The following is a 22393-nucleotide window of genomic DNA, read 5'->3' as shown; positions in this document are numbered from 1 at the left end:
TAGTACTGCCTATCGAGCTAATATTAGGTACACAGCATGATTAATGATGATGGAATATTGTTATTGAGCCCTAAACAAAAGCGCCTTTGCTTCATACTACCAAAATAATAAATACCAAAAGACCATCCCATGTCAGCACCCATGACTCCGTGCAAATGCCCTTAGTCGCAGAAAAACACCAGCTACGCATATTGACATAATGGCCATGAATCATCCTTTTTTACAACATATGTACCAATCACAATCCCAGGCTCTTCCTAACATTCTGCCTCACGATTTGTTCGTAGTCAGACCTCCTCTCCCTCCACATCCTCGCCGCATCCACATTCGCGGGGCTCTCGTCGTTGGGCTCCGCCAGCATGCTCATGACGCTGATGAGAATCTTCTCCGTGCTTTGGATCGGCGACCATCGCTCGCTGGCCTGTTCGTACTGATGCGGGTCATCGCCCGGGGGATGCAAGATCGAAATGCAGACTCTCCCATCCGGATACACTATTCCAAACGTCAGTCTCCAATCTCCCATAGAAAACCCCATTCGGATTAAAGGCAGTCCGCGCGCGGAAGTACGTACCATTAGGATGCCACATCTCGGTCAAGAACTTCATCGTCGGCGGCGCGAGAGGGTAGTCCTTTGGGAACTTGAGTTCTGCGGGGAAGACGCCGCCCTCAAACGGTGTGCCCTCGGGTCCCTGGATCAAGGCTTCCCATAGAAACATGTCATCTTCCGTCACAGGGCCTGCGGTGATGCCTTCCGGCGGGTCGTTGGAGAGGCCGCGGTATTCTTTGAAGAGGCGCTTTGAGGCGCTGGAGGTCGCCATTGGGAACGTGGGGGTTAGTCGACTGGTTATGGGGGGAAATGATGGTCGCGATGACGGGACACAGGGTTGTATAGATCTGGTGGGAATATAGCGAATGTTTGGGTGTTGTTTGAATGGATAGTAAGAGGGTTTGTTGGGGGTTCAGGTAAACGATCGGCGGAGCTGGACCGTCCCGCAAGACAACGTGGCGGGGCATGTCATAGCTTAGCCTCTTGTCTAGTAACATAGAAGAGTAGTTTACAAATGCCTACAAAGAAATATATCAGCAGTACTCATGATTTTCAAATCAAAAATCTCAATGTTCAGGGATTCAGTAAAAGTTAATTGCTTAGGTAGGTCATTTTACCATAAGTATATGTATTAGAGACGTCTACTAACTAAGTCATGTATCTAAATAGTCTAGACTTAGGTAGTTAAGATATCAGATCACTCTTTATTAATGGTGACTCTGTAAATCTACAAGATAATTACACGTAACATGACTATATGTTTCAATTATCAGCTCAGTAAATTTCTTATGGACTTGGTTCCGTGGCTGCTGTAATCTGATCCAATACTATTGCTGTTATGAATTTCTCCCTCAAAGCTATCAGTTTGCCAACCCGTCCTTCAGTTTGACCCAAGTGGTAAGCGTTTGTTATATCTAGAATTTTGCCTCTAAGTAAATAGAGGCATCCCTTTCTACAGAACTCTTCGTTATTGTACTTGTCGACCCAGTCGCTTCATTTTTCCGCCACAAGCCATAGAGCCAAGGTAGAACGGCAAGATGAGAACGGACGTACGCAGGTGGTGCAAATTGCTACAATACAGCCATTGGACCATTCGTAGAAATCATCGAATGTTTAATGAAGACAAGAAGGATTGAGCAAACTCCTGATAATGAACACCTGCAGTTCGTTCGCTCTTTGTGTTACGAGTCAGTATGAGCCCCGAGATGCCAGCAATCAGAAAGTAGACCTTGTCAAAACACGTCATGATCATGTTGGCTCTGTCAATCGAGATAGCGACAAGACTACTATCCACTGTTTTTACGCCATTCATCGTTTAGTTGCATGATTCAAGTAGATATTGCTCGGAATTATACTAAGTCCGATTATGTCCGCTCAGAAGACGCCTTTGATCAATCAACTAAAATTTGGTGCTGGAACGTAGTTACCACCTTTAGAGCAGATTAGGAAAGATTGGCCAATTGATCGTGGTCGATTGAATTATTTTGCAAAAAGATTTGCGCCGAAAGCTCTGCGCTGTTTGATCATCTCCTTTACGATAACCACTTAGATGACCAATTCTACCCTGACGGCGACACTACTCACACACAATAGATGGTAATACGACTTCGTTTCCCCTACGTGAGCGGCACCCTTCTTGGACCGGCGAAACTCACAGAGCACTCCAGTGCGAACCCAAAGCATCGAGCATACCACCCTTGAGACCAATAGCTCAATTCCATACAGTGCGGCGCTCCTCTTATCAGACTCCCATCAACACGAACATCATTCCCAAAAGCGTCCGTACATTTCTTCAACTCTTCCTCAGTTGTTACGAAAAACGGATCGTCTTCCACAAGAGCAAACATGACAGGAGCAGTCACATCTTTTGCCCACTGTTGCTTCCACGTAGGAAGCCATGCCGGCGCGAATTTTGCCGTCTCTGCGAGGGGACACACTGCATTGAGGCGTTGACATTGTTCCAAGACCTCATCCGCGACTGTGTCAGGTTTGAACATCACGCTGTCCTTGGAGTCGGGGGGAAACATGGCGTGGGTGCTGCCAACCATTGTGAAGGACGGCGGGGATCTCAGCATGAATTCGGATTGCGTGTCGCCCATACCACTGGCAATCAAAGCTCCGAGGGGGTATAGTGGTGAGGTGTCTTTTGCGTGCAAAGCGGCGGTAACGATTCCGCCCATCGTTCCTAGGCTGTGACACAAGAGGACAATGCAGTTGCATCCATTGGGTGCGCCGAGCTCTTCCCAGAGTTTGGGAAGAATGTATTGATGGAGCCAGATACCGGTCTCTTGGGCAAAGTCCGAGTCGTCTGGGATAGGCAAGATAGAGCTTGTTCCGCCGTAAGAAGGGCGATCGATAGCAACGAACGGGATGCCGAGAGCGATGCTGGTTTGCGAAGCTGAAAATCGAGGGGTGGCGTCAAAATATTGACTGTCGTAGCATCCGCCATGGAGACCAACGACAAGAGGGCGTTCCTTAGAGGCCGCTGTTGCTGGTGTTGGTGGGATGGAATGTATGCCTGCCACGGTCCCGTTGTTGGCAAGTTTGAATTGAAACTTCCGCATCTTTGAGGTCGGGTCGAATGCTAGTGAAATGTGATAAATAAGCAAAGAGATAGGGAATTGGTTCTTATATATATTCTATATTCTAGGAATTAGCATGGAGATAACGGACTCAACCCATAAAATTTTCAGGCCGATTGGTAACATTTCGGAGTAGTTTTGTTACCTTAGTAACAGATCAGAGCTCTCTGCTTCGACGTCATGTTACGCCTAGGAGCATTAATTCATGAATAGTAGAGTGAATCTAACATCTAGTAATACAGTAGTCGCTGGCATTCAGGATCATAGCCAGTCTCCTATGTCAAACCCGCCGCCTCCGTCTCCTCCACCACTATCACCACCACTACTGCTGTTGCCCCCTGACGAACTGCCACTGCCGCCTCCTCCCCAGAAGTCATCATCCTTGCCATTGTCCCATGGGTTATTTTGAGAACCCCAGACTTCCTCAGTTTGTTGGCTTGGTTGCTGTTGTTCAAGAGAATCCATTGATTGTGGTGATGCGTCATCTCCGACAAAGCCGTCCTGAGGCCTTTGAGATCGCTGCATTGCCTCGTAGCCAGCCATGGTTCCGGCTCCAGCAATAGCACCTTCACCAGCACCCAAACCTCTAGCTGCAGCTCCTGCCTCACTAGCGATTCCAGTTTCTCCTGCGGCAGCTCCTACAGCTCCAGCTTCTCCAGCAGCTCCTCCACCCCACCAAGGAATCCACATCGGCCACATCCCACCGCCTGCTCCGCTATGGCGACTGAAGTAATCAAAGTCTATGCTGACGGCCGTTGCTAACATCAAAGCGCGTTGATCTAAGGTCATTCCTTGGTGACCCTCAAGTGTAGGTTTTCCACGATCTCCGGAGTGAGATATGAGATGAGAAGGCTCGGATTGGAGACCAGCAGCATCCATCCTTAGGGCATACACGCCGGTATCTGTGAAGAGTTCGCGGGCGAAGCCTGAAAAGTTCCTGTTCACTGATCCGATTAGGTAATTGTCTTGTGACATAAGGGAGAAATCCCAGGAGAGAAACGGTTCATCCACTCGAGCGAATTGCAACATGCCAATTTCACGTGGGTCTCCCTCTGCAACCGCCAAAGCTTTCGAATTTGAGAGCGGAAGATCCCCTGACGCCAGCTGCGGTGTTTTCGGGTCTGCAGCCATGTTCTTCAAATCCCTTGCGAGGAATATATTGTATCTCCTGCGTAGGGGAGCCCATTCCTGCTCTGCAGAGCCGATTATACGCATTTCCGAAAGAGGAATATTGGAGATGCTTGCATTGGCTTGCGTGATTATCTCTTTCGTACTCGTTCCTCGTAAAGCATCAGAAGTGCTATAGCCTCCTTCTTTACTAACAGCATCGTAAACACGTATCCTAGAGCTAATCCAACTGAAAGGGCGATGGAATCGTAGTATTTCTTTCTCTTCCCTGTCAAAGACGTGCGTTGTGAAACTCCGATGTGTTCTGAACATCTGCCTGGCTATTGCATTGCCAACACCATGCTCCTGCTCTGCCAAGTATCCTATGTGGTTCCCATGCGGATCCATGATTATATAGCGATTTGCTTGCTCGAACCCCATAAGGACGTTCATCATTTCTAATTGCCGTTGAATAACTATCGCGGAGTTGTCGAGCAGACGCATAGCGGGATGAGTCTCTTTGAGAACGCCATTGGGGTCTTCGGGAATATGCACCGGTGTCACCAAATCATTTTCTGAACTTGGTATTGCTGCAAGCGCATTCGAAACTGCCTCATTCTTTGAGACTTCGGGATTCGGTTGGGAATCGTTTGGAGCCGCCGAATCACTAGCTGAGGAGGGGCTATTATTCGGTTCCTCGGACGCTCTTCTTCGTGGAGGGATCCGTCGCTGAACTGGAGGAGGTCTACGTAGAGAATCGCGAGGTCCTCGTTGGTTGTGCCATGCGGTTGTTGATGTGAACGCTCGGAAGCCTGGCCGTGGTAACCTAGGAGTTAATCGCGCGACGTTGAGAATCATTATCGATTGGACCAATCAACAAGCCGATGCAGTGCTTGTTGACATAAGCCCTTTTGTTGTTGGATGAAACAGTTAGGCATTAATCAATGCATATCTGAGGATTAGGGCAGGTGGAGCGGTGCTTTCTACTTAAGAATATGGCGTGGTGGCGGAGGCAGGTGTCAGTCAAACTTTCGTCCGAAGCTCGAACGTTCTTCGACACATTCTCGCGATTACGTCATCTTCGTGGTTCACAATGGAGAATAGACATTGTCCAATCACTGGATTATCCTTTTAGTTTTTTCGCTTGCTTCTTTGTGATTATAACAATTCAACATCCAGCACGGTCTACCAAAATGCCTTTCGATTGTCGTCAATGTCTGGGGCGCGTTTTCGGGCATCGCGTGGTCATGTGTGGTGCTGACCAATTGGCGTGAGCCTTGGCGTGCCTTTAAAACTTTCTTTCGCGTGGTCCAAGCATTGCACGTTTCTTCACTCACCGACCCAAATGTTCGCGTGAATGTACTGTAGGCTCGCGAGCGTCTACTCGGCTTCCCTATTTAATTGGTAAGTTGTATTTTCTTCTTCTACTTCAATTGTTGTTATGATGATACAATATCGAGCCAGAGTGCACAGAGCTCCAGTCATTCAGTTGGCTCTGCTCTGTGTTCGATGCTGCATCGAAATTTTAGACTACAACGGTATCTGATCAACTTATCCAACCATTACTCTTGTTAGCTCATATTACTATCGTACTTTGTGCTAATTGTTCAGTTCTAGTGTAATTGACTTTTAACATGGCTACGGACGTTCAGGCCCAGCCTGCATCAGAAAACGCCCTTGCGACCACTGAGGTATTAGGGCAAAATGGAGTGAACAAAGAGGAGCAGAAGAACGAAAACAAACCTCGACCAAAGCCTCAGCGCTTCAAGAGACCAGATTATAATACCATCCACTCAAAACCTCTTCCCCTTGAGGTGTATCCTCTACCGGCTTTCATCCCACACAACCCGCTTTCGGTAGTCAGAATTGCCATAGCTTTAATATCTCATTCAATCCGACCTCCGAGTTCCAATGAAAAAGTGCACCTATCCTACTTCTCCCCTGAAACCCAGTCTGTTCATGTGACGGATGCCGAATCAATAAAAGCCTTGTGGGAACGAGGCTTCTTTGGAGCTGGATCTCTTAGTCGTAGTGAGCCTCGATGGTTGGATCAGGAAAAAAGGAAACGTGGACTAGAAGCCTCGCAAACGAGCGAGGAAAGGACGAGGAAAGTGCGAGAGGATCGACGTCAATTCAAATTACAAAGAGCCAAAGAGCAAGCCCAAGCGAGGGAAGAGCAACTGCGACGCGAAGGGAAGATTGTCAACGAGGAAAATCTGGCTAGCATCGTTGCAAGCGAAGCTTCTCAAAATGCCGATGCCGCCGCCGTAGTTCCTCTAGATAACAGCGGGGCACAGCCAGGAGATCACGACGTTTCCGAGAATCCTGGGTCAAAGGAGGAAAGCCTCGAAGCCGTCCGCAAACTAGAAGAGGAACTAGCCAGCATTGAGGACCAAGAGCACCTACAACTCACCTTGGAGGAAGCCTTCTTCTTGACATACGCTCTTGGTGCATTGAAAGTCTTTCACAGCGATACACCTCTGGAGTCATCGTCTGCCCTGTTCCGACATTGTTGCTCCTACACAAGCGACCCTCTGGCGGACAACGCCATTTCCGTACCCATTGCCCCGGACAATGACTTCGTCATGAGATATGCAGTGTATCACCACTTCCGCTCGCTTGGCTGGGTCGTGCGTTCTGGTATCAAATTTGCTGTCGATTTCCTCCTCTATAATCGAGGCCCAGCTTTTGCACATGCTGAATTCAGTATCATGATCATTCCGTCATACACGAATTCGTATTGGTCGGAAACGGAGGACAGGCTGGCCGAATGCCGAAAGAAAGAACACAGAGATTGGTGGTGGCTACACCGTGTCAACCGTGTCCAGACTCAGGTTTTCAAGACGCTCATGCTCGTCTATGTCGACGTTCCCCCACCGTGGGATCTAAAAGCTGGTGGCGATGTTGATATCGGGTCTGTGTTATCACAGTACAAGATCCGAGAGTTCATGATCAAAAGATGGACGCCAAACCGCAACAGAAATTAGGAATAGATGTTGTGTTTGCGGATAATGTCTCTAGAAACCTCGATAGTGGTTTGATTGATACAGTTCGAGATTTCAGCAGCCTCGACCATGCGCGTGCGCTCCATATATAAAGTTTGAAATGAAAAACGAGACATCGTCCACAGTGACACACATACCAATTCATTTCATATACTCTTTTGCTTTCTTGATGGACACTTGATTTGTGTGATATTTCTATCTACTGATATATTTCTCTTCCTGACATGAATGGAAACAAAATGTTGCTACGGAAACGCTACATATCGAATAACCTTTAACTAAGTTACACAGGCTGACATATACTTAAGAGTCAGGCTCTACTTGTACAAAGCGTCCACGCGCTCAAAGTTGTCCAAAAACGCCTGGAATGTGAAGACGCCCAACCCGGGGTCCAAAGAGCCGGTCGTGGCTCTGATAGAATGCATGCTCAACTGAGGGATGCCGGCGTCGATGGCGCGGATGCCGGTGGCGGCAGACAGCATGGGGCCAACGGTGCCGCCAGACCTGCTGTCGTTTCTGATCTGGAAAGCCTGGAGCTTGGCGCCGCCCTTGTTGCCGTCGACGCACTGGGTGAGAATGGAGGCGGAGACGGAGTCGGTGGTCATGTGCGCGCTCGAGTCGAATGTGATGGCGGGTCCGACGTTCAGTCTCGGGGCGTGGTTCTCGAGGTACTGGCCGAGGAAGTTGGGGTTCACGGCGTGGCAGACGTCCGAGGAAACGAGGAAGGAGTTTGCGTAGGTTCGGCTAACGAGGCTGCGGATGTTCTTGTCGGAGAAGCCATCGACTATGCGTTCGATGACTGAGGGGAGGAAGTTGCCGCGGGCACCTTGGCGGAGGAGGGAGCCAACCTCTTCGTCGTCGAAGAGGGCGACGACTTTGATTTGAGAAGACCCAGCGGTGCTGGTGTTGAGGAGGGCTTCGATGGCGGCCCAGGAGCAGAGCTTGTCGTCGATGCGACCTGCGAAAATGAACTCCCTGTCTAGACCGCCGGTGGTGGCTGGCTGGAAGTCGAATAACTCCAGTTCCCAGTTGACAATGCTGGAGTCTAGTAGCAGAGGTTAGCAATCTATTGCATGAGGTATCGAAGGGTAACATACAATCAGTGATACTGAGCTCCTTGCTGATGGCCTTGACAAGTCTTTCTGGTTGCGTTGCTGCGAACGCTCCCGGTCCACCAAGGAGACTAGGCTTCCAGTTCTCGTCTTCGGGCTTTGCCTGTCCTGTGATATCGCTGTTGTCCAGACCAATGATTGGAACCATTTCCGTCTCTTTATTGAATGGGCCATTTGCAACAGCTCCGAAATGTGGTGCAATAGTAGGAATCCTCGCAATTGGCCAGTCCAGCTTAACCAATTTCGTAACAACCTTGTTGCCCTCTTTAACCAGGACCCTGCCACCAACACCCAAGTCTCGGTCCCACCACGTGTTATTGAGGCCTCCGGAGTACGGTGCGACGCCCAATTGTACGAATCCTGCCTTCGTTCGTAGCTTGGGAATAGGCTTAAGCCTAGCGGTGAGCGCATCGATATGACCAGCAATTATCGCGGCGCCGTTGCCAGCAACGTAGCCCTCGCCAACTGCAAATGCAATTACGGAAGATCCGTTACGTTCGACAAAGTATTTCCCGCCCTGCTCTAATTTCCATTCATCACGCTCGTCGAGCTTCTTGTACCCGTTCTTCGCTAGATCCTGAGCGACAGCATCAACGGCGTGGAATACAGTCGGGTTGGCCGTCATGAAGTCCGTATAAGGCTTGGTATAGTCCTCGGGCTTGCGCTCCTTTTTCTCTTCTATCCGCTGCCCGAATTCTGGAATCTCGGGAAGAGTGCTCGACTCCATCTTCACCTTCGGGGGTACGGGTGGCGGTGTCTGGTAAGTCTGGGGCTCCATGGGAGAGCCAAAGTCATCGTCGAAATCGATGAGGTTGCTGAACGGCGCTGCAATGCTATGGCGAGATGAGGATGACTGTGTAGCGGGACGACTGTGGAGGAATGGGTTCACTCTCGAGCGCTGCGAGGTAGTAAAGGCGCGAGATAGATTGACATGACGTGCTGGCGGCGAGGGATCGGAGTAGAGATCCGCGTTCGAGACGGTCTTACGAAGGCTGGGATGATTTTTGGTCATGTTGACACCTTGTAATAGGGTATATGATCAAGGCGTGGAAGTTTGGGGTAGAAGGAGGAGGAGAATGAGCCGGATGTTTATGATGATGTTCAGATGAGAAGGATGAGGCGATAACGCAACGCAAGCTCTCTAAACAAGCCCCAGTCGTTGCGCGGCCCCGCCACAATACCGCGGAGACGCCCCTAGGTCATAACAGGCAGATCATCAACACCACCAATAACAGGACAGCTTCTCGGTAGTTAACTCATATTGCATGTGATATGTTAATCGGGCTGATGCATCATGATATATTTACGAAATAAGTCACAAGTATGGCTAGACGTAGTGCTTCTGTAATATGTTGTTATATTCTGTGAGCTACTGTCTCCTCCCTAAACCCCCAATACGCACAACAAAACATGCAGCGCTGAATGTCGACTCGGAAGAAGGTAATCGCTAGAGATGGACTACGACTAGCTGGAGGGTATTGAAAACTTTGGAAATTAAACAGCTCGCATGGCTTTGTTTGAGCCGACAGGCTTAGTGGAGGGGGCAGATGAGATATTCAGATTTGGGACAGCAGAAAGTCACGGGTTAAATGATGATCATTAGGACTCGTGTAGAGGAGTGTGCAAGTCACATCATCCACGAACGTTCGTTGGCACCAGCTTACTGGCCGTTCGTAAGACGAGACGGCACGGGTGGCTCTTCCTCGTCTTCGTCGAGGTCTTCAGGATGTCTGCAGATTCTGGTTAGCCAGGTGCATGTGCAGCAAAGGATTTATCTTACCCGAGTAAGGACCTAACGTCCTTCATCTCGTAATGTTTCTTTCTCATCTGCTCGAATTGTCGGTGCTTCTCGCGCTCTTCGGCTGTCATGTTAAGTAACTCTTCGCCGTGGTGCCCGGGCTCTTCGTCTGCATCGGGCTCGACGATGACTCGTTTCTCGCTTTCGGGAGTCTGGGCATTGCGTGCTACCAGCTCTGGCTCTCCCAGGTCGAAGTCGGGAATATCCTCGATCTTTGGTTTGCGAGATCTCGGCTTGTCATCAAGTTCGTCGACCTTGAGCTCCTCCGCATTCAACATTTCGATCTCTTCCTCATCTTCGGCAGGATCATACTGCTTTGCATAGGGAGTCTTCGGCTCGGTGATCTTCATAGTGCTGTCCCGCTGCTGTTCGGTGAGATAGAGATTGGCTTCATCCCACTTCAGCCGTGGGCTGTTTTCATCGGCATGCACACTGGTTCCTGACTGGCGGCGAGAGCCCGGCCCGCGAGCGTTTGAGGAGGAACGACGGTGAGCTGGTCCAGCATTCTTTAGTGTATTCTCCAAAACAATCTCCTTCTCTGACATCTCGCGACCGAAATGAGGGCGCTCTACTGAGTCTGTTTGTGCATTTATGGGCGCTTCGGTGGTTGGCGATGTCGCTGAGTTTGAGCGATAGGAGCTGTTGTTTTTGAGGATGCCTAGAATGGCGATATTAGCATAGAAACGTTGATCATGGAGCGTGTTTGAACAAACCTCGAGGGCGCTCGGGGTGCTGCGAGGGGGAATGCAAATGTGGAGAGTGTTGGGTCATGATTGCAGTGTACTGGTTGTGGTTGAGAGTCCTTGGACACGATATCTACTTGTAGGTATTTGAGAAATTCGGGTGGCTGCCCGGCACGTGAAATGCCAGCGGAAAGTGGGGTGATGGTGTGTGTTTGCGACAGCGACGCACGGTGTGATGCCTTGTCGAATTTGCGAAGATCAAATCACTCTTATCTGGTGACTTGGTGGGTGGAGAGAGATTGAAAATAGAGATGGAGAGGTCGATGAGGAGTGTATTGTAAGTTGAAGGTTGATGTGACAGGCGATGAGAGGGGTGAGCTGCTTGAGGTGGCATGGAGTGCACAGATGACGTAGATTTGCGCGACAACCGCCCAACTCGCTGAGGACCGGAATTGGCATATATAGCAATAGCTACTCCGTACTGAAACTTTTAACTGCAATACTGTCTACAGAACAACTCGGCTTTAACTCATACGCTCGCCTCACGCCGTGGAGCTTGATTGTCATGATCTGCCTTTATGCATCTCGTACATTTCGTTGTTAAATCCCGTCATGCACATCATATTTACTTAGGTTAACGCAAGCCATGGAGTTTAAATGAGGGCTTCATCTCTATTGGTGGGTGAGTGAACCTTATTAGCCAGCCGGGGTTACGGTACAGGTATACATGAAATATCCGTCGTCAGAGGTTTCAGGGCTGACCAACTGCTATTGCATCTCACTCGTACTCGTGATTGTCTCTCCTCATCGCTGGAGGGTACAGGTTTCACGCGAGGATGGCCTTTGGTTGAGTGCACCCAAATCGAAATGCATGTGCTGCACCGTCACTACTGTTGTACGGTGGTTCTGAAAGGCAATGCTTCTGTTCCACATGAGACCTTGATCCAACGTATCGTGTGAGGTAGGTCGCAAAAGATTGCTACAAACGTCTCCTCTGGGGAGTACTCGCAACTAAACCGATGCCGTACTAGGTAGAGACATACCTACCTAGGTACATCGTGCGATGATGTCTCTGTAGGAACCTCTAGGGGGGCAATTAGCAATGAAGCCACGAATCCCGCAAATGTACCATCATTGTGTTCATTAGGTGTTGTCAGACTTTGCCTAAGAGCTTCATACTTAACCAAGGCACCGCATTAATGATGCGACAAGTGTAAATTGCCTGGCTAAGGTTCAGACTACCAGAAGTAGAAAAACTGTCATCCTGTGGAACCAAGGAAACCACTCGACGTGAATCGTACGAGTAGTGTCTATCGTAGTATAAGAAATCAAGAGGAAACAAAACCTACCTCTACGTTTGGGTATTGGTAGACATGGACACACGATGGAATTCAATGACTAGATCAAGCAAGCCAAATCTTGGTTGCAGGACAAAGAATGTGTCTTCTCGCAGGTGATCACGTTATCATGGAAGCCGCAGAGGCGGCCCTTCGCGCAATTGTTTTATGAGAGACATGGCTTCGTCTGGGCCTATATCGGAGTCGTCAGCCGAGTAGAAGAGAAGTCGGGCTGACGATGATTTGAGTTGAAGGCCGTTGTTGTGGAAAAGAAAAAGAAGAAGAAACGATGGACGTTGGAGGAAGAAGAAGGTTAAAAAGGGCGAAATCTCTTGGCGCGCGTCTGTCGCTTCCTGCCCTTAACTTTTCTCTGACCTCGCTCAGAACTGGGGCTAAACCGGAAATGGATTAAGACAAGACCTTGCACAGTCTAACATCACCTCCTCCCACCTTTCATTCTCTACACGGCTGCTTCTGCTTCTGCTTCTACTCTGCACTACGACACTACACCACACACTTACTCCATTATCCAATCTTCTCTCTACTAAAACTACTCCGTAACACTCCCACATTCCGCAATACCCTTTATACCCTCCCAAAAAAAGCACTCAATCAATCCTCGCCTCCACTTTGCATACATTCAGACAACTATACCTCCGCATACATACCCGCCCTCTCCAACGTCCACTCTTCACCTCTCGTCCCGCGCAAACCCTCCGCCCGTTGGCCCGCATATTCCTCCACCTCTTCCACCACCCACAACCGACTGCTTGTTCACTCTTTTGCCTTACCAAGCCCTCGCTACCTATCTATCGCTTCTAGATCTAATTTCTGCCATATTTTCTCGTTTGCGAATCGCCAATGGATAGCAAGGAGAACTTATGGACACGCCGCTCAAAGTAATCCTCGCCCATGTTCCTTCATCTACCCTCCCCCGGATCTGAAGACTGACAAAACGCTACAGCACCAGCAAGCTCTCCTTGTCCATGTCCCACGGCGATAGACCAGATACCTCGACTCGCACCTTCTCTGCTTCGCGCCGCGCTGGCGGAGACTCGTCGCATGGCGGCAAAAACCCTTTCAACGCCATCACCCCTCTAGCTGGGACCGCACTCGCTTCCCCAACGACGGCAGGCTCGTCAGCTTTTGGTCTTGGATCCGGGGCATTCGCCTCGTTCGGGTCTGCCAGCAAGACCCCAAAGACTCCGGGAACCGCTTTCGACTTCAAGACGGCAGCTACTTCCGGGAATCCCCCAACTACGCCTGGCGAGAAGAAGGAGAAGCCAGGCGGCAGGATAGTATCACAAAGTGCTCGCAAAGAGTCACTTTCGACGACCGCCTCGGAAGAGGCTGCTCCTGTGTCGTCCGGACCGCTTGACCCTACCACACCCTGGCCGTTGAAATACACCTGGGTGATCTGGTACCGCCCTCCCACGCCCAAGAATTCCGACTACGAGAAATCCACGAAACCACTGTGCCGAATGAGCACGGCGCAACAGTTCTGGAAGGTTTTCGTTCACCTCAATCGCCCATCCTTGCTTCCGACGGTGTCGGACTATCATTTCTTCAAGGAAGGCATCCGGCCGGTCTGGGAGGATGAAGAGAATAGAAGAGGTGGCAAGTGGATCATGCGCCTGAAAAAGGGCGTAGCCGATCGCTACTGGGAGGAACTCTTGATGGCCCTCATCGGAGATCAATTCGCCGAGGCCGCTGAAGAAGTTTGTGGTTTTGTGCTTAGTGTGCGTAGTGGAGAAGATGTTTTCAGTATCTGGACGAAGAACGATGGAGGGCGAAACATCAAGATCCGGTAAGTGGCCAATCAGCTAGATGCTTTGGCTTCTCTGACTCCTTCATAGCGAAACCGTCAAGCGTGTCCTCAACCTTCCCGACGGCACCGTCATTACTTGGCGTAGCCACGACGAGAGCATTGCTCAAAGGTCAGCCATCGACCAAGCGCGCCAGGATAAATCCAACCAGCACGGCCAGGACAAACGGCGAAACGCGACCAACGACGATGCGCCACGCGAGAAATAGGGGCACTCGCTACTTGCGCGTCTCGTACCACCACTTTCTCTCTAACATTTGTTCAGCATGCACGGGTTGTAGGGTTTCACAATTACCGGGATCGGTTAGCGTTTTGTCGTTCTTCAGCATTGGGTTTATGGATGGGCTCTACGGACAGCTCGGGCTCTACGGCAAAGAGCGTCTTATTCTTTCAATTCCAATCACCATGTATTCTAAACATCTACGATCGGGTTGGAATGTCCGCAATTGACGCTACGACAATTGGTTAGGCATGGGAAGGCGGCCTCCAAGTAGATTATGCTCTAAACGTGAAAATGAGAGAGTCGGGGCATCACCTCGCGTTGTACCATTACTGATGAAATCATGTTCTCACACGACCAATCAAAAATAGTGGCTTTCTTTTTAACTTTCATCAAGAAAGGATAATTCAGAGACTTTGTAAATGATTGGTTGTCATATGGAGACGTCCATCTGGCTTGGCATCCTTCCATCCCACTCACCCACTCACCTCCGCTCTCCGAGACTGAGATCGATAACTACGCACGGGCCCGACTTTCCAACAACTGAACGGATGGCGTCAAGCTTCACTCTTACCTTTACCGCCGCTCAAACATGAGTCTCTTGCTTCGTACATGCTTGCAATATTTCAGCTTGCTGATGTGGACGTTCTTTCTACCCAAGGAACGTCTACACCACTAGCGCGTCCATGTCGAACTTCTTCGACCGTAAAGCGAACTTTCGCGATGAGGGAGCTGCAAGCCACGAGGCAAAGCAAACGGTAAGTGAACTTCTGTTTGTGTACTCAAGGGATTTCTCTTTCACTCACTCACTTTGCTTCCCTTTTAAACTACATCACTAACTCGATATCGGTATGCAGGGTCAAGGTCATGGATCTCGAGCGAGTGATCGAACATCACATATCTACGAAGCTCCGTATACGTCGCACCGAAAGCGCTCTTATTCACCACCCTCACCAATGACTGGTCAGAAGCGATCTGTCTCGGTGGAGTCAAACACGGCCCTGAACCACAAAAAGAGGCCCCGAATCAGCGAAGACGAGAGGAGGTTATGTGGAGATTACGCGTGAGTGGGGTTATCTCCGGAGGGCATTTTCATTACAACTGATATGACGACCAGTCTACCTAGTGACGCTGTCCCAGTACCCAGTCCTGAGTCTTGGGGCAACAGCTCGCCCTTTAGTCGGGCGAAAGCAACCAAGGTATGCACAAGTATCCTCAAAACCAGTCTCTCAAGCTCGACTGACAAGGTGTAGCCAGGCGCAAGTTCAGCCCTCAAGCCTGTTGATACCATGACTCACAAACATGACCATGCGAGACATAATAAACCACTTCACACTTACGGATCAAAGAGCAACGGTGGCTTCGGACGCGGATTTACAAGCTTTCAAGATACACATCTTCATATTTCACCTGACAATTCCCGAACAACGCCTATAACGAAGCCTGAAAGTCGTACCAATAGCTCGTCAGCACACAAGTGGAGGAAATATTTATCTGCTACACAAGAGGCCTGTGATTTGGTTGACGTCGAGGATGATCGAGAGGCTGAGGAGGGCATCAAAGCCATTCCCCGCCCGGCCAATGATTCGTCGACAACGACCAGCTCAATACTCCAGGATAGAACTCACGCTCTAAAGCCTTTGAAGCCACCTTCGAATGAATTCAGCGATGTTGACGCCTTGATCAGGCAATCAGTACGCCGGAGATCGAAACTCAAAAACGATGCCGCGGCATTTGATCAATCTAGGACTTCATATCAAGGCCTCGACTCGGAGTTTCCTCGACCTACACGTGATATCACCGAAACAGGGTTGCCTCTTGATGACGGCATACTGTTCAAATATAACAACCCGGATTATCTCATGCCTGCAACTGGAAGAGACAACATTTCAGATGAGGATGAGCTTCACTCCGAAGTTCCAAGAACTAGATCTCATTATTTTGCAGACGGAGCTAAAGACCGCGGCACCTACCCCACTAGTCAAAGCGATGGCACAAAGGCATACAGTCTGGCATCGGCCAACACAGTATCGGGAACTACCCGTCATACTTCATCCGCATTCAATGCCCGTGCTATCGATGGAGACAGTGACGAGCTGGCGATAGTAGAGCCAACTGCCTACAGCCCTAGTAAACCTCATTCGAAGGACGTACCACGGGCAAAAGTCGACCCGCGAAAAAGGTCCAAGTCCGAAAAGCACCAAGCTTGGGAACTAAATTACGCCAGATCATATGATTTTGCTGAACATGGCCCTGACCTTTACCTTCGATGCACACTCGATCCGAAAAGCTTCGAGATTGTCAGACTGGTTTCCCAGCCCCTTTCCAAGGTCTCCGCAATAGACCTCAACAAGATCGTTAGAGCCGTTGCTGATGGCGTTTCGAAGATACGGCTTATGGGTGCTCAACCTGCACATGACGACCAGCCTTGGTTCGACATCGAATTTACTAAAACTTCCCATTACCAACAGTTTTGCACCGAACATGTAGTTTCGTCTTTACCAAGGTCGATAAACGTAATTGATCAGTATGCTTACAACCTTCTACAATCATTCATCATCTCTTAACTAACAAAAACCTAGGCAATCTTTGAAGTCGATGTTCAACAAGCCTCGGGAACGCAAAAAGCGGAAGCTGTCTGATGATATGGTGGAGGATCCAGAAATGGACCAAATCAATCGTCACCAACAGCAGCGACACGAAGACCAGCAAAAGCAAGCTACAAAAAACGACAATCCCCCTTCACCGCGATCTTGGCTTGTCAATTATCGGAAAGCACATAGTGGGGAAATACCGCAAGAACGACAAACGAAGGCTCCAACACAAAAGAACGACACGATCGAGCAGGGTCATGATCTCTCTCCAATCCGGCGTTCCGTGCGTTCGACGAGGGCCACGAGTGGCTTCATCGACCTAGATCCTGAGACCCTTAAAGATTCTCCGAAAGCAGTGTTCAAGTTCTCCATCGATGCAGGCTTAGGACCACGGTGGCATAGGTAGAGCACAATCATTATCGGAACGCGTTGGAAGGGTATGCTAATTTTCGCACAGGCCTTTGCAGTACGGCACCGGCCGCCATCGTGCTCTTGTAAATTTCGAAGACCTTGCCAAACTCGATGAGGATGAAATGCTGAACGATGAACTCGTTGACTTTTATCTAATGTACGTAAAACTACGGCCCTATCGATACGAATTGAGACTGATGATTACAGCTACCTCTACGATCAGGCTAAGGTTCCACAGAATACCGTATACTACTTCAATTCACACTTTTTTACAACCCTTGTTCGATCGCCTCCTGGACGAAAGGGGGAGATAAACTACGAAGGAGTTAAAAGATGGGCCAAAGAAGATCTCTTCTCATATGATTTTATCGTAGTACCGATCTGTGAAGAGTAAGCCCTTACGAGATCCTATCTGTAAAGGACATGAAGTGAACTGACCCTTATAGTATGCACTGGTATCTCGCAATTATCTGCAATGCCTCCAATATCTTTCGGAAATCGATCCCGGACTCTGCGAGAGACAACATTCCGTCTCTAATAGATGCCGCTGAAAATACCTCAAAGAATGCTGATCCGTCACACGAAGATGATGCACACATCATTGACGGCATTACTGAGCCTAGCTCTGACAAGCCAGTAGATAGGAAAGAGAAAGACACCTTGATGGAAGCGCCTTCCGTCGCTGAGAAAGGCTTGGCCACCCCCCTCGTTCCGAACACAAGAGAGTCATCTCTAGAGGAGACCGGACGTCTGAAGGAGCTTGCCATTACAGACCAATCACCAAAAGAGAAGGCAATTTCAAAGGGGATCATTGGCAACACCCCAGCGTCGCCCTCAGGCAAGCGACGTCACAAGAAAAGGGCAGTCTTGCCAAAGAAATTTCCTCCAGACGAGCCTATCATCATGATACTGGACTCGCTGGGAAATTCACATCCAAAGACTGGTCGAGCTCTAAAGGAGTACATATTCCAGGAGGGCCTTGCAAAACGTGAGACAGAGGCACGTATTGAGCAGAATGTGTTCTACGTCCGAGACAATCACATACCAATGCAGCAAAACTTCACCGACTGTGGAGTCTACCTTCTTGGATATGTCCAACGATTCTTCGAGAACCCTCGTAGATTTGTTAGCCGCGCATTATCACGCGAGATGGATCCAGAAATTGACTGGCCGGAAATGTCAGCAGTCAAAATCCGCGACGCGATGCGTGATATCCTTCTTAATATGGGGGGAGAACAGGGTCTTACACAAGTCAAGAAGAAGAAGAAAAAGCCGAATCAGGCAACGGCACCTGAAAAGAGCAATCCAGTTACCGGCCCTTCTATCACAGATGACTCTACAGACCCATCTGTACCAGCAAAAGCAGACGACGTATTGCCTACAACAGAGCAATCCATCGACGACCCGCCAAGAAGACACAGTCCTCAGGTGGTTATTCCCGTGCCGAACCATAACTCTAGTGCTAGACAGGATGTGAATTTGATGGGTGAAGAAACGAAAACTCACCTTCCTTCGGCCAAAGACAAAACTGTCGGCACTGCACCTATGGCTGCGTCCGAAACACGTTCTCCTTCACAGCACGCCTCACCCTCTATAACACCGATCTCATCACCAAAGCCTCTTCGGGAACAGCTTTCGGAGCAGGTTCTGCCCCCGCCAAGCAGTACCACTGTTGTGAACCCGACTGATCCCCCCGTTCATGAGCATTCCGTTCTGATTCGTGGAAGCTCGCTGGACCCTATACCAATCGACGATTCTCAAGAGGTGCAAACTGAACCTTCGCCCCGTTCTCACAGGAAGCCCGCTCCTCTCAGAGCAGACCCTACATCCTCCAAAACCAAACATTCGCGAACTTCATCTCCACCCCACCCAGAGCCAATACATATCACCAAAACTCACCGTACTAAAATGCTACTTGAGAGGACGGGCAATACCAAGAAGCTTCATGTAGTAAGGGACTCCGATAGAGATACTCAACGCTCTGACCGTGCATCTCGACATGTCGACGATGTATCCAACCGGAGTGAAGTTATTGAAGAGACCCCCGAGCCACAAGCATAGAAACTAGAGCCCAATAGTCCTGTACCCGATTGGCAAGGTGATCTATCAGGCAGTAACATCATGAAGCATCGGCGGCCAATTACCCCTCAAAGCGATGGCAACGATCTACTTTTCTTGCCACTGGCATCATCTCTACATGCATAGCCGTGGCGTCTTATTCAACATCGATAACCTGATTTGTCGAAATCTTTGTTTCACAATCATGAGGGATATACCAATTCTGATCATCTTATTATGAAAATGCGTACATATCGCAAGCGAGCAAATACTCATAACTGCTCGCATGAATAGCGAGAGCACTTAGTACATGACTCCCTAAAGAATAAAAATATCTATATCTTCATTCTATGCTTGCTCTCATTTGAGTGACTCTGTGCTCTATTGGAAAGCAGGCTACGTCTAGACGGCACTATGTGACCCATCTTCGTCCGTCTACCGGCTTTCCTCCAGCGCTCGAGTGATGTCACCATTAGCACCTCTTCCGCCAGTCGGGTCCTCCTGCGATGCAGCTACAGCATCGTCAACATCTATGGTAACGTATTAGTATCAAATGTGTATCCACGCAATGACAGAACCACTCACCTTGAAAGCCTTGGTCTGCTGCAGCAGCAGAAACTCCAGCCCATCGACTCATCTTCTCTTTGACGAACTCGGCAAAGTCCCATTCCTGCGACTCAAGAGGCTCTTCACCGGAAATCCATACGTAAACTTCTGCTTCGATCTCGTCACCCTCAACATTATCCTCCTCTCGTTGCGAAAGGTCGCCCATGCCCTCGTTTCCCTTTCCTCCTTGCGCTAGGACTCTGACTTTGACCTTCTCTCTCTTGTAGTCCGTGCCCTCAAATATGTCCAGGCGCCAGATATCTCCATCTGTAAGACCAGAAACCAGTGTTCCACGAACTGTGGTTGATTTATCTGCTGGTATTATGGCAGGATAGTCTGCGTACCTGACCTTCCGACGCTGGAATCCGTGGAGAATTGCAGGGCGGACGTGCAGTTGAGCTTTCTGAACATCTGAGACATTTCTGGCCGAACCCCATATTACACGATGGAGAATAGGCGGAGCCATCAAGGTCCCGTAGAAGAAGGCTGTGTGCGACGGCATCTTAATGATACAGACAAGGCTGTGAATCGAAAAATGGACTCCGCGATGCTTGATTTCTAGACGATGCTTGTTGAACAAGTGACAGTAAGCGCTTAAAGAAGTGAACAGTCGGAGAATAAAAACTATCTACGAGAAGAAAATCTGTTGAACGCTGAATAGGTAATCAAACCTGATAGTTAACCGGTAGCCAGGCAACGAGGATGGAGGGGCAGGCGTCATCGGGGGATCAGCCTTACAGATGGCGCTAACCGGGGGCTAATGCACGGTAATCTTAACCTTTTCTATGATCGGCAGGGAAACTTGGAAGGGAGAATTCGCTCTCCGTCTCTCCCCTTTCTTCCAGCGCCATCACAACATTTAGCTGTGTCTTGTTCACTTCTGTTGCACTGGAATCTGAGCGGAAGATTGGGAATCAAAGATCTGTCGTTAAATAGCCCTGAGACCGTCGTTGTCGTTCTGTTCTACGCCGCATCCCGCCAATCCTGGACTTCCGCGCCCTCCGCGCACTCCACGGCCTCTTATAACCCCGACAACAATAACCGCCGCGGGCATGCTCGAGGTTCTTCAAAACCTCGACATGAGTTTCATTAACTCGATCGTTACTCACCTCGCTCCAATCTTGTAAGGTCCGCTTCGCTGTGCGCTCCTGAGCCTTCGACTAACGCGCACGCGACAGCATAGCGACAAGTCCCATAACCAGCTATGCCGACCAAATCTACTCGATACACAGGACGAGGAGTTCGTCGGGTTTCTCGCTGGATATCCCGCTGATCATGTTGGTGGCCAGTATATTGAAGTGTGTATTCCCTGCAGTTCCCAAGACGCCATATGCTGCTCTCCGCGAGAGCTCGATCTGAAAAGGACATGTGCTTACGTTCACACTTTAAAGGGTTTATTACTGGTTCGGAGCTCGTTTCAGCACATCGTTATTAGTGCAAGCGGTTTTGATGATCGGTGTCCATCTCCTACTCCTCCATGTCGCACTCACGCACCGTCCGCCGTTCCAAACGCATCCGTTCGCGCACGCGGCGCAGCCGAAGCCTCGACCGTATAGCTTCTGGCAGTGGCGGTCGACAAAGCCTTACTGGGGCTTCATAGCCTACTTCAGCGTCGTGTTGTTGGTCCTACACGTTATGTTCAGCTCGACCGGCATCTTCATCCCGTATACCAACCTTCTCGGATACATCGCGCTCGCAATCGAGGCCACGCTCCCGTGGCCGCAGCTCCTCGCCAACTACCGCCGCAGAGGCTGCAAGGGCTTCCGCTTCAGCGTGTGCGTCAACTGGATCATCGGTGACACGTTCAAGATGTGGTTCTTCTTCGCGTCCAGCGCCGGAGAAGTGCCCCTCGCGTTCAAGATCTGCGGTTGCTTCCAGGCACTCTGCGATCTGGGTCTGGGGCTGCAATTCTGGATGTGGGGTGACGGTCCGGAAGAGGACATGAGCAAGATTGCGGACCGCTACGAGATGAACAGTAAGGTTGCTGGCGAGACTGGGTATACGCCGGAAATCGACAGCTACGGTAATCCGGTGGCTCTGGGCGAAAAGGCGACGTACTGAGTTGATGTTAAAGAGTGACGGGGCACGTTTGTCATTTTCTTGATGATTTTCGAGCATTTTGGTGTTGGCGTTTGATCAACTAAGGATTGCCTGGTTGGATGGGTGGATGAATGAATGGATGGAGGTGGGATTTCCATAGCGATCGGCGCAAACGAAAACATGTATGCAACGCGATGCGAGCGAGGCATTTTGAAAGCAATTTTCCAAGACGATATGAAATAGGTAATATTTGGCATAATTATTTACTTTGAATAAAGGAACAAGCAATTAGATGTACTCACTTTGCATTTGTTGACAATCGACTGACTTGTGGTGGTTCGAATACCTAGGGGGACAATGCTTTATAAAGACCTCTTGACATGACTCCACCAACTACTCCACATGGGTAAATCAGGCATGACAACGCGTTCATCAGACTCGGCCAGTATGTATTGTGCGTAATAGATA

General features: G+C 49.6%; 11 protein-coding genes across 11 annotated transcripts; 5 read left to right on the top strand and 6 right to left on the bottom strand.

Annotated features, from left to right (window-relative positions):
- Positions 1-34: 34 nt before the first annotated feature.
- Positions 35-1123, bottom strand: BU24DRAFT_416917 (ubiquitin-conjugating enzyme). Its single transcript, XM_033526579.1, has 2 exons — positions 572-1123; positions 35-492 (listed from the first exon to the last, which is right to left on the bottom strand). The coding sequence occupies exons 1-2, from the start codon at positions 816-818 to the stop codon at positions 239-241; spliced, it is 501 nt and encodes a 166-aa protein (XP_033389596.1). The 5' UTR covers positions 819-1123; the 3' UTR covers positions 35-238.
- A 1003-nt stretch (positions 1124-2126) lies between these two features.
- BU24DRAFT_487710 (uncharacterized protein) lies at positions 2127-3130 on the bottom strand. The gene has a single exon (XM_033533480.1). The coding sequence runs from the start codon at positions 3109-3111 to the stop codon at positions 2164-2166; it is 948 nt and encodes a 315-aa protein (XP_033389595.1). The 5' UTR covers positions 3112-3130; the 3' UTR covers positions 2127-2163.
- An 83-nt stretch (positions 3131-3213) lies between these two features.
- BU24DRAFT_416915 (Scramblase-domain-containing protein) lies at positions 3214-5246 on the bottom strand. Its single transcript, XM_033526578.1, has one exon. It carries the CDS (start codon positions 5092-5094, stop codon positions 3391-3393), a length of 1704 nt encoding a protein of 567 aa, XP_033389594.1. The 5' UTR covers positions 5095-5246; the 3' UTR covers positions 3214-3390.
- A 189-nt stretch (positions 5247-5435) lies between these two features.
- On the top strand, positions 5436-7362 carry BU24DRAFT_446312 (uncharacterized protein). The gene is made up of 2 exons (XM_033530758.1): positions 5436-5640; positions 5848-7362. Exon 2 carries the CDS (start codon positions 5871-5873, stop codon positions 7221-7223), a length of 1353 nt encoding a protein of 450 aa, XP_033389593.1. The 5' UTR covers positions 5436-5640; positions 5848-5870; the 3' UTR covers positions 7224-7362.
- Positions 7359-9459, bottom strand: BU24DRAFT_361859 (uncharacterized protein). The gene is made up of 2 exons (XM_033524160.1): positions 8339-9459; positions 7359-8286 (listed from the first exon to the last, which is right to left on the bottom strand). Exons 1-2 carry the CDS (start codon positions 9363-9365, stop codon positions 7559-7561), a joined length of 1755 nt encoding a protein of 584 aa, XP_033389592.1. The 5' UTR covers positions 9366-9459; the 3' UTR covers positions 7359-7558.
- A 307-nt stretch (positions 9460-9766) lies between these two features.
- On the bottom strand, positions 9767-11205 carry BU24DRAFT_416912 (uncharacterized protein). Its single transcript, XM_033526577.1, has 3 exons — positions 10865-11205; positions 10134-10809; positions 9767-10083 (listed from the first exon to the last, which is right to left on the bottom strand). Exons 1-3 carry the CDS (start codon positions 10920-10922, stop codon positions 10014-10016), a joined length of 804 nt encoding a protein of 267 aa, XP_033389591.1. The 5' UTR covers positions 10923-11205; the 3' UTR covers positions 9767-10013.
- Positions 11206-12631: 1426 nt separating this feature from the next.
- On the top strand, positions 12632-14556 carry BU24DRAFT_416907 (IF4E-domain-containing protein). Its single transcript, XM_033526576.1, has 3 exons — positions 12632-13070; positions 13136-13978; positions 14028-14556. The coding sequence occupies exons 1-3, from the start codon at positions 13033-13035 to the stop codon at positions 14203-14205; spliced, it is 1059 nt and encodes a 352-aa protein (XP_033389590.1). The 5' UTR covers positions 12632-13032; the 3' UTR covers positions 14206-14556.
- A 186-nt stretch (positions 14557-14742) lies between these two features.
- BU24DRAFT_17791 (uncharacterized protein) lies at positions 14743-15724 on the top strand. The gene is made up of 4 exons (XM_033521579.1): positions 14743-14974; positions 15074-15279; positions 15334-15415; positions 15474-15724. Exons 1-4 carry the CDS (start codon positions 14903-14905, stop codon positions 15507-15509), a joined length of 396 nt encoding a protein of 131 aa, XP_033389589.1. The 5' UTR covers positions 14743-14902; the 3' UTR covers positions 15510-15724.
- Positions 15725-16732: 1008 nt separating this feature from the next.
- BU24DRAFT_17793 (cysteine proteinase) lies at positions 16733-19542 on the top strand. The gene is made up of 4 exons (XM_033521581.1): positions 16733-17212; positions 17268-17378; positions 17429-17611; positions 17668-19542. The coding sequence occupies exons 1-4, from the start codon at positions 16815-16817 to the stop codon at positions 19280-19282; spliced, it is 2307 nt and encodes a 768-aa protein (XP_033389588.1). The 5' UTR covers positions 16733-16814; the 3' UTR covers positions 19283-19542.
- BU24DRAFT_416906 (uncharacterized protein) lies at positions 19417-20579 on the bottom strand. Its single transcript, XM_033526575.1, has 2 exons — positions 19865-20579; positions 19417-19809 (listed from the first exon to the last, which is right to left on the bottom strand). Exons 1-2 carry the CDS (start codon positions 20385-20387, stop codon positions 19715-19717), a joined length of 618 nt encoding a protein of 205 aa, XP_033389587.1. The 5' UTR covers positions 20388-20579; the 3' UTR covers positions 19417-19714.
- Positions 20580-20649: 70 nt separating this feature from the next.
- BU24DRAFT_17795 (uncharacterized protein) lies at positions 20650-22235 on the top strand. The gene is made up of 3 exons (XM_033521583.1): positions 20650-21008; positions 21064-21183; positions 21277-22235. Exons 1-3 carry the CDS (start codon positions 20938-20940, stop codon positions 21944-21946), a joined length of 861 nt encoding a protein of 286 aa, XP_033389586.1. The 5' UTR covers positions 20650-20937; the 3' UTR covers positions 21947-22235.
- Positions 22236-22393: the final 158 nt, after the last annotated feature.

The sequence above is a fragment of the Aaosphaeria arxii genome, assembly GCF_010015735.1.
Source record: "Aaosphaeria arxii CBS 175.79 unplaced genomic scaffold BU24scaffold_1, whole genome shotgun sequence".
NCBI lineage: Eukaryota > Fungi > Ascomycota > Dothideomycetes > Pleosporales > Aaosphaeria > Aaosphaeria arxii.
The sequence above is the reverse complement of the archived record's forward strand: the minus strand, read 5'-3'. Positions and strand labels throughout refer to the sequence as shown.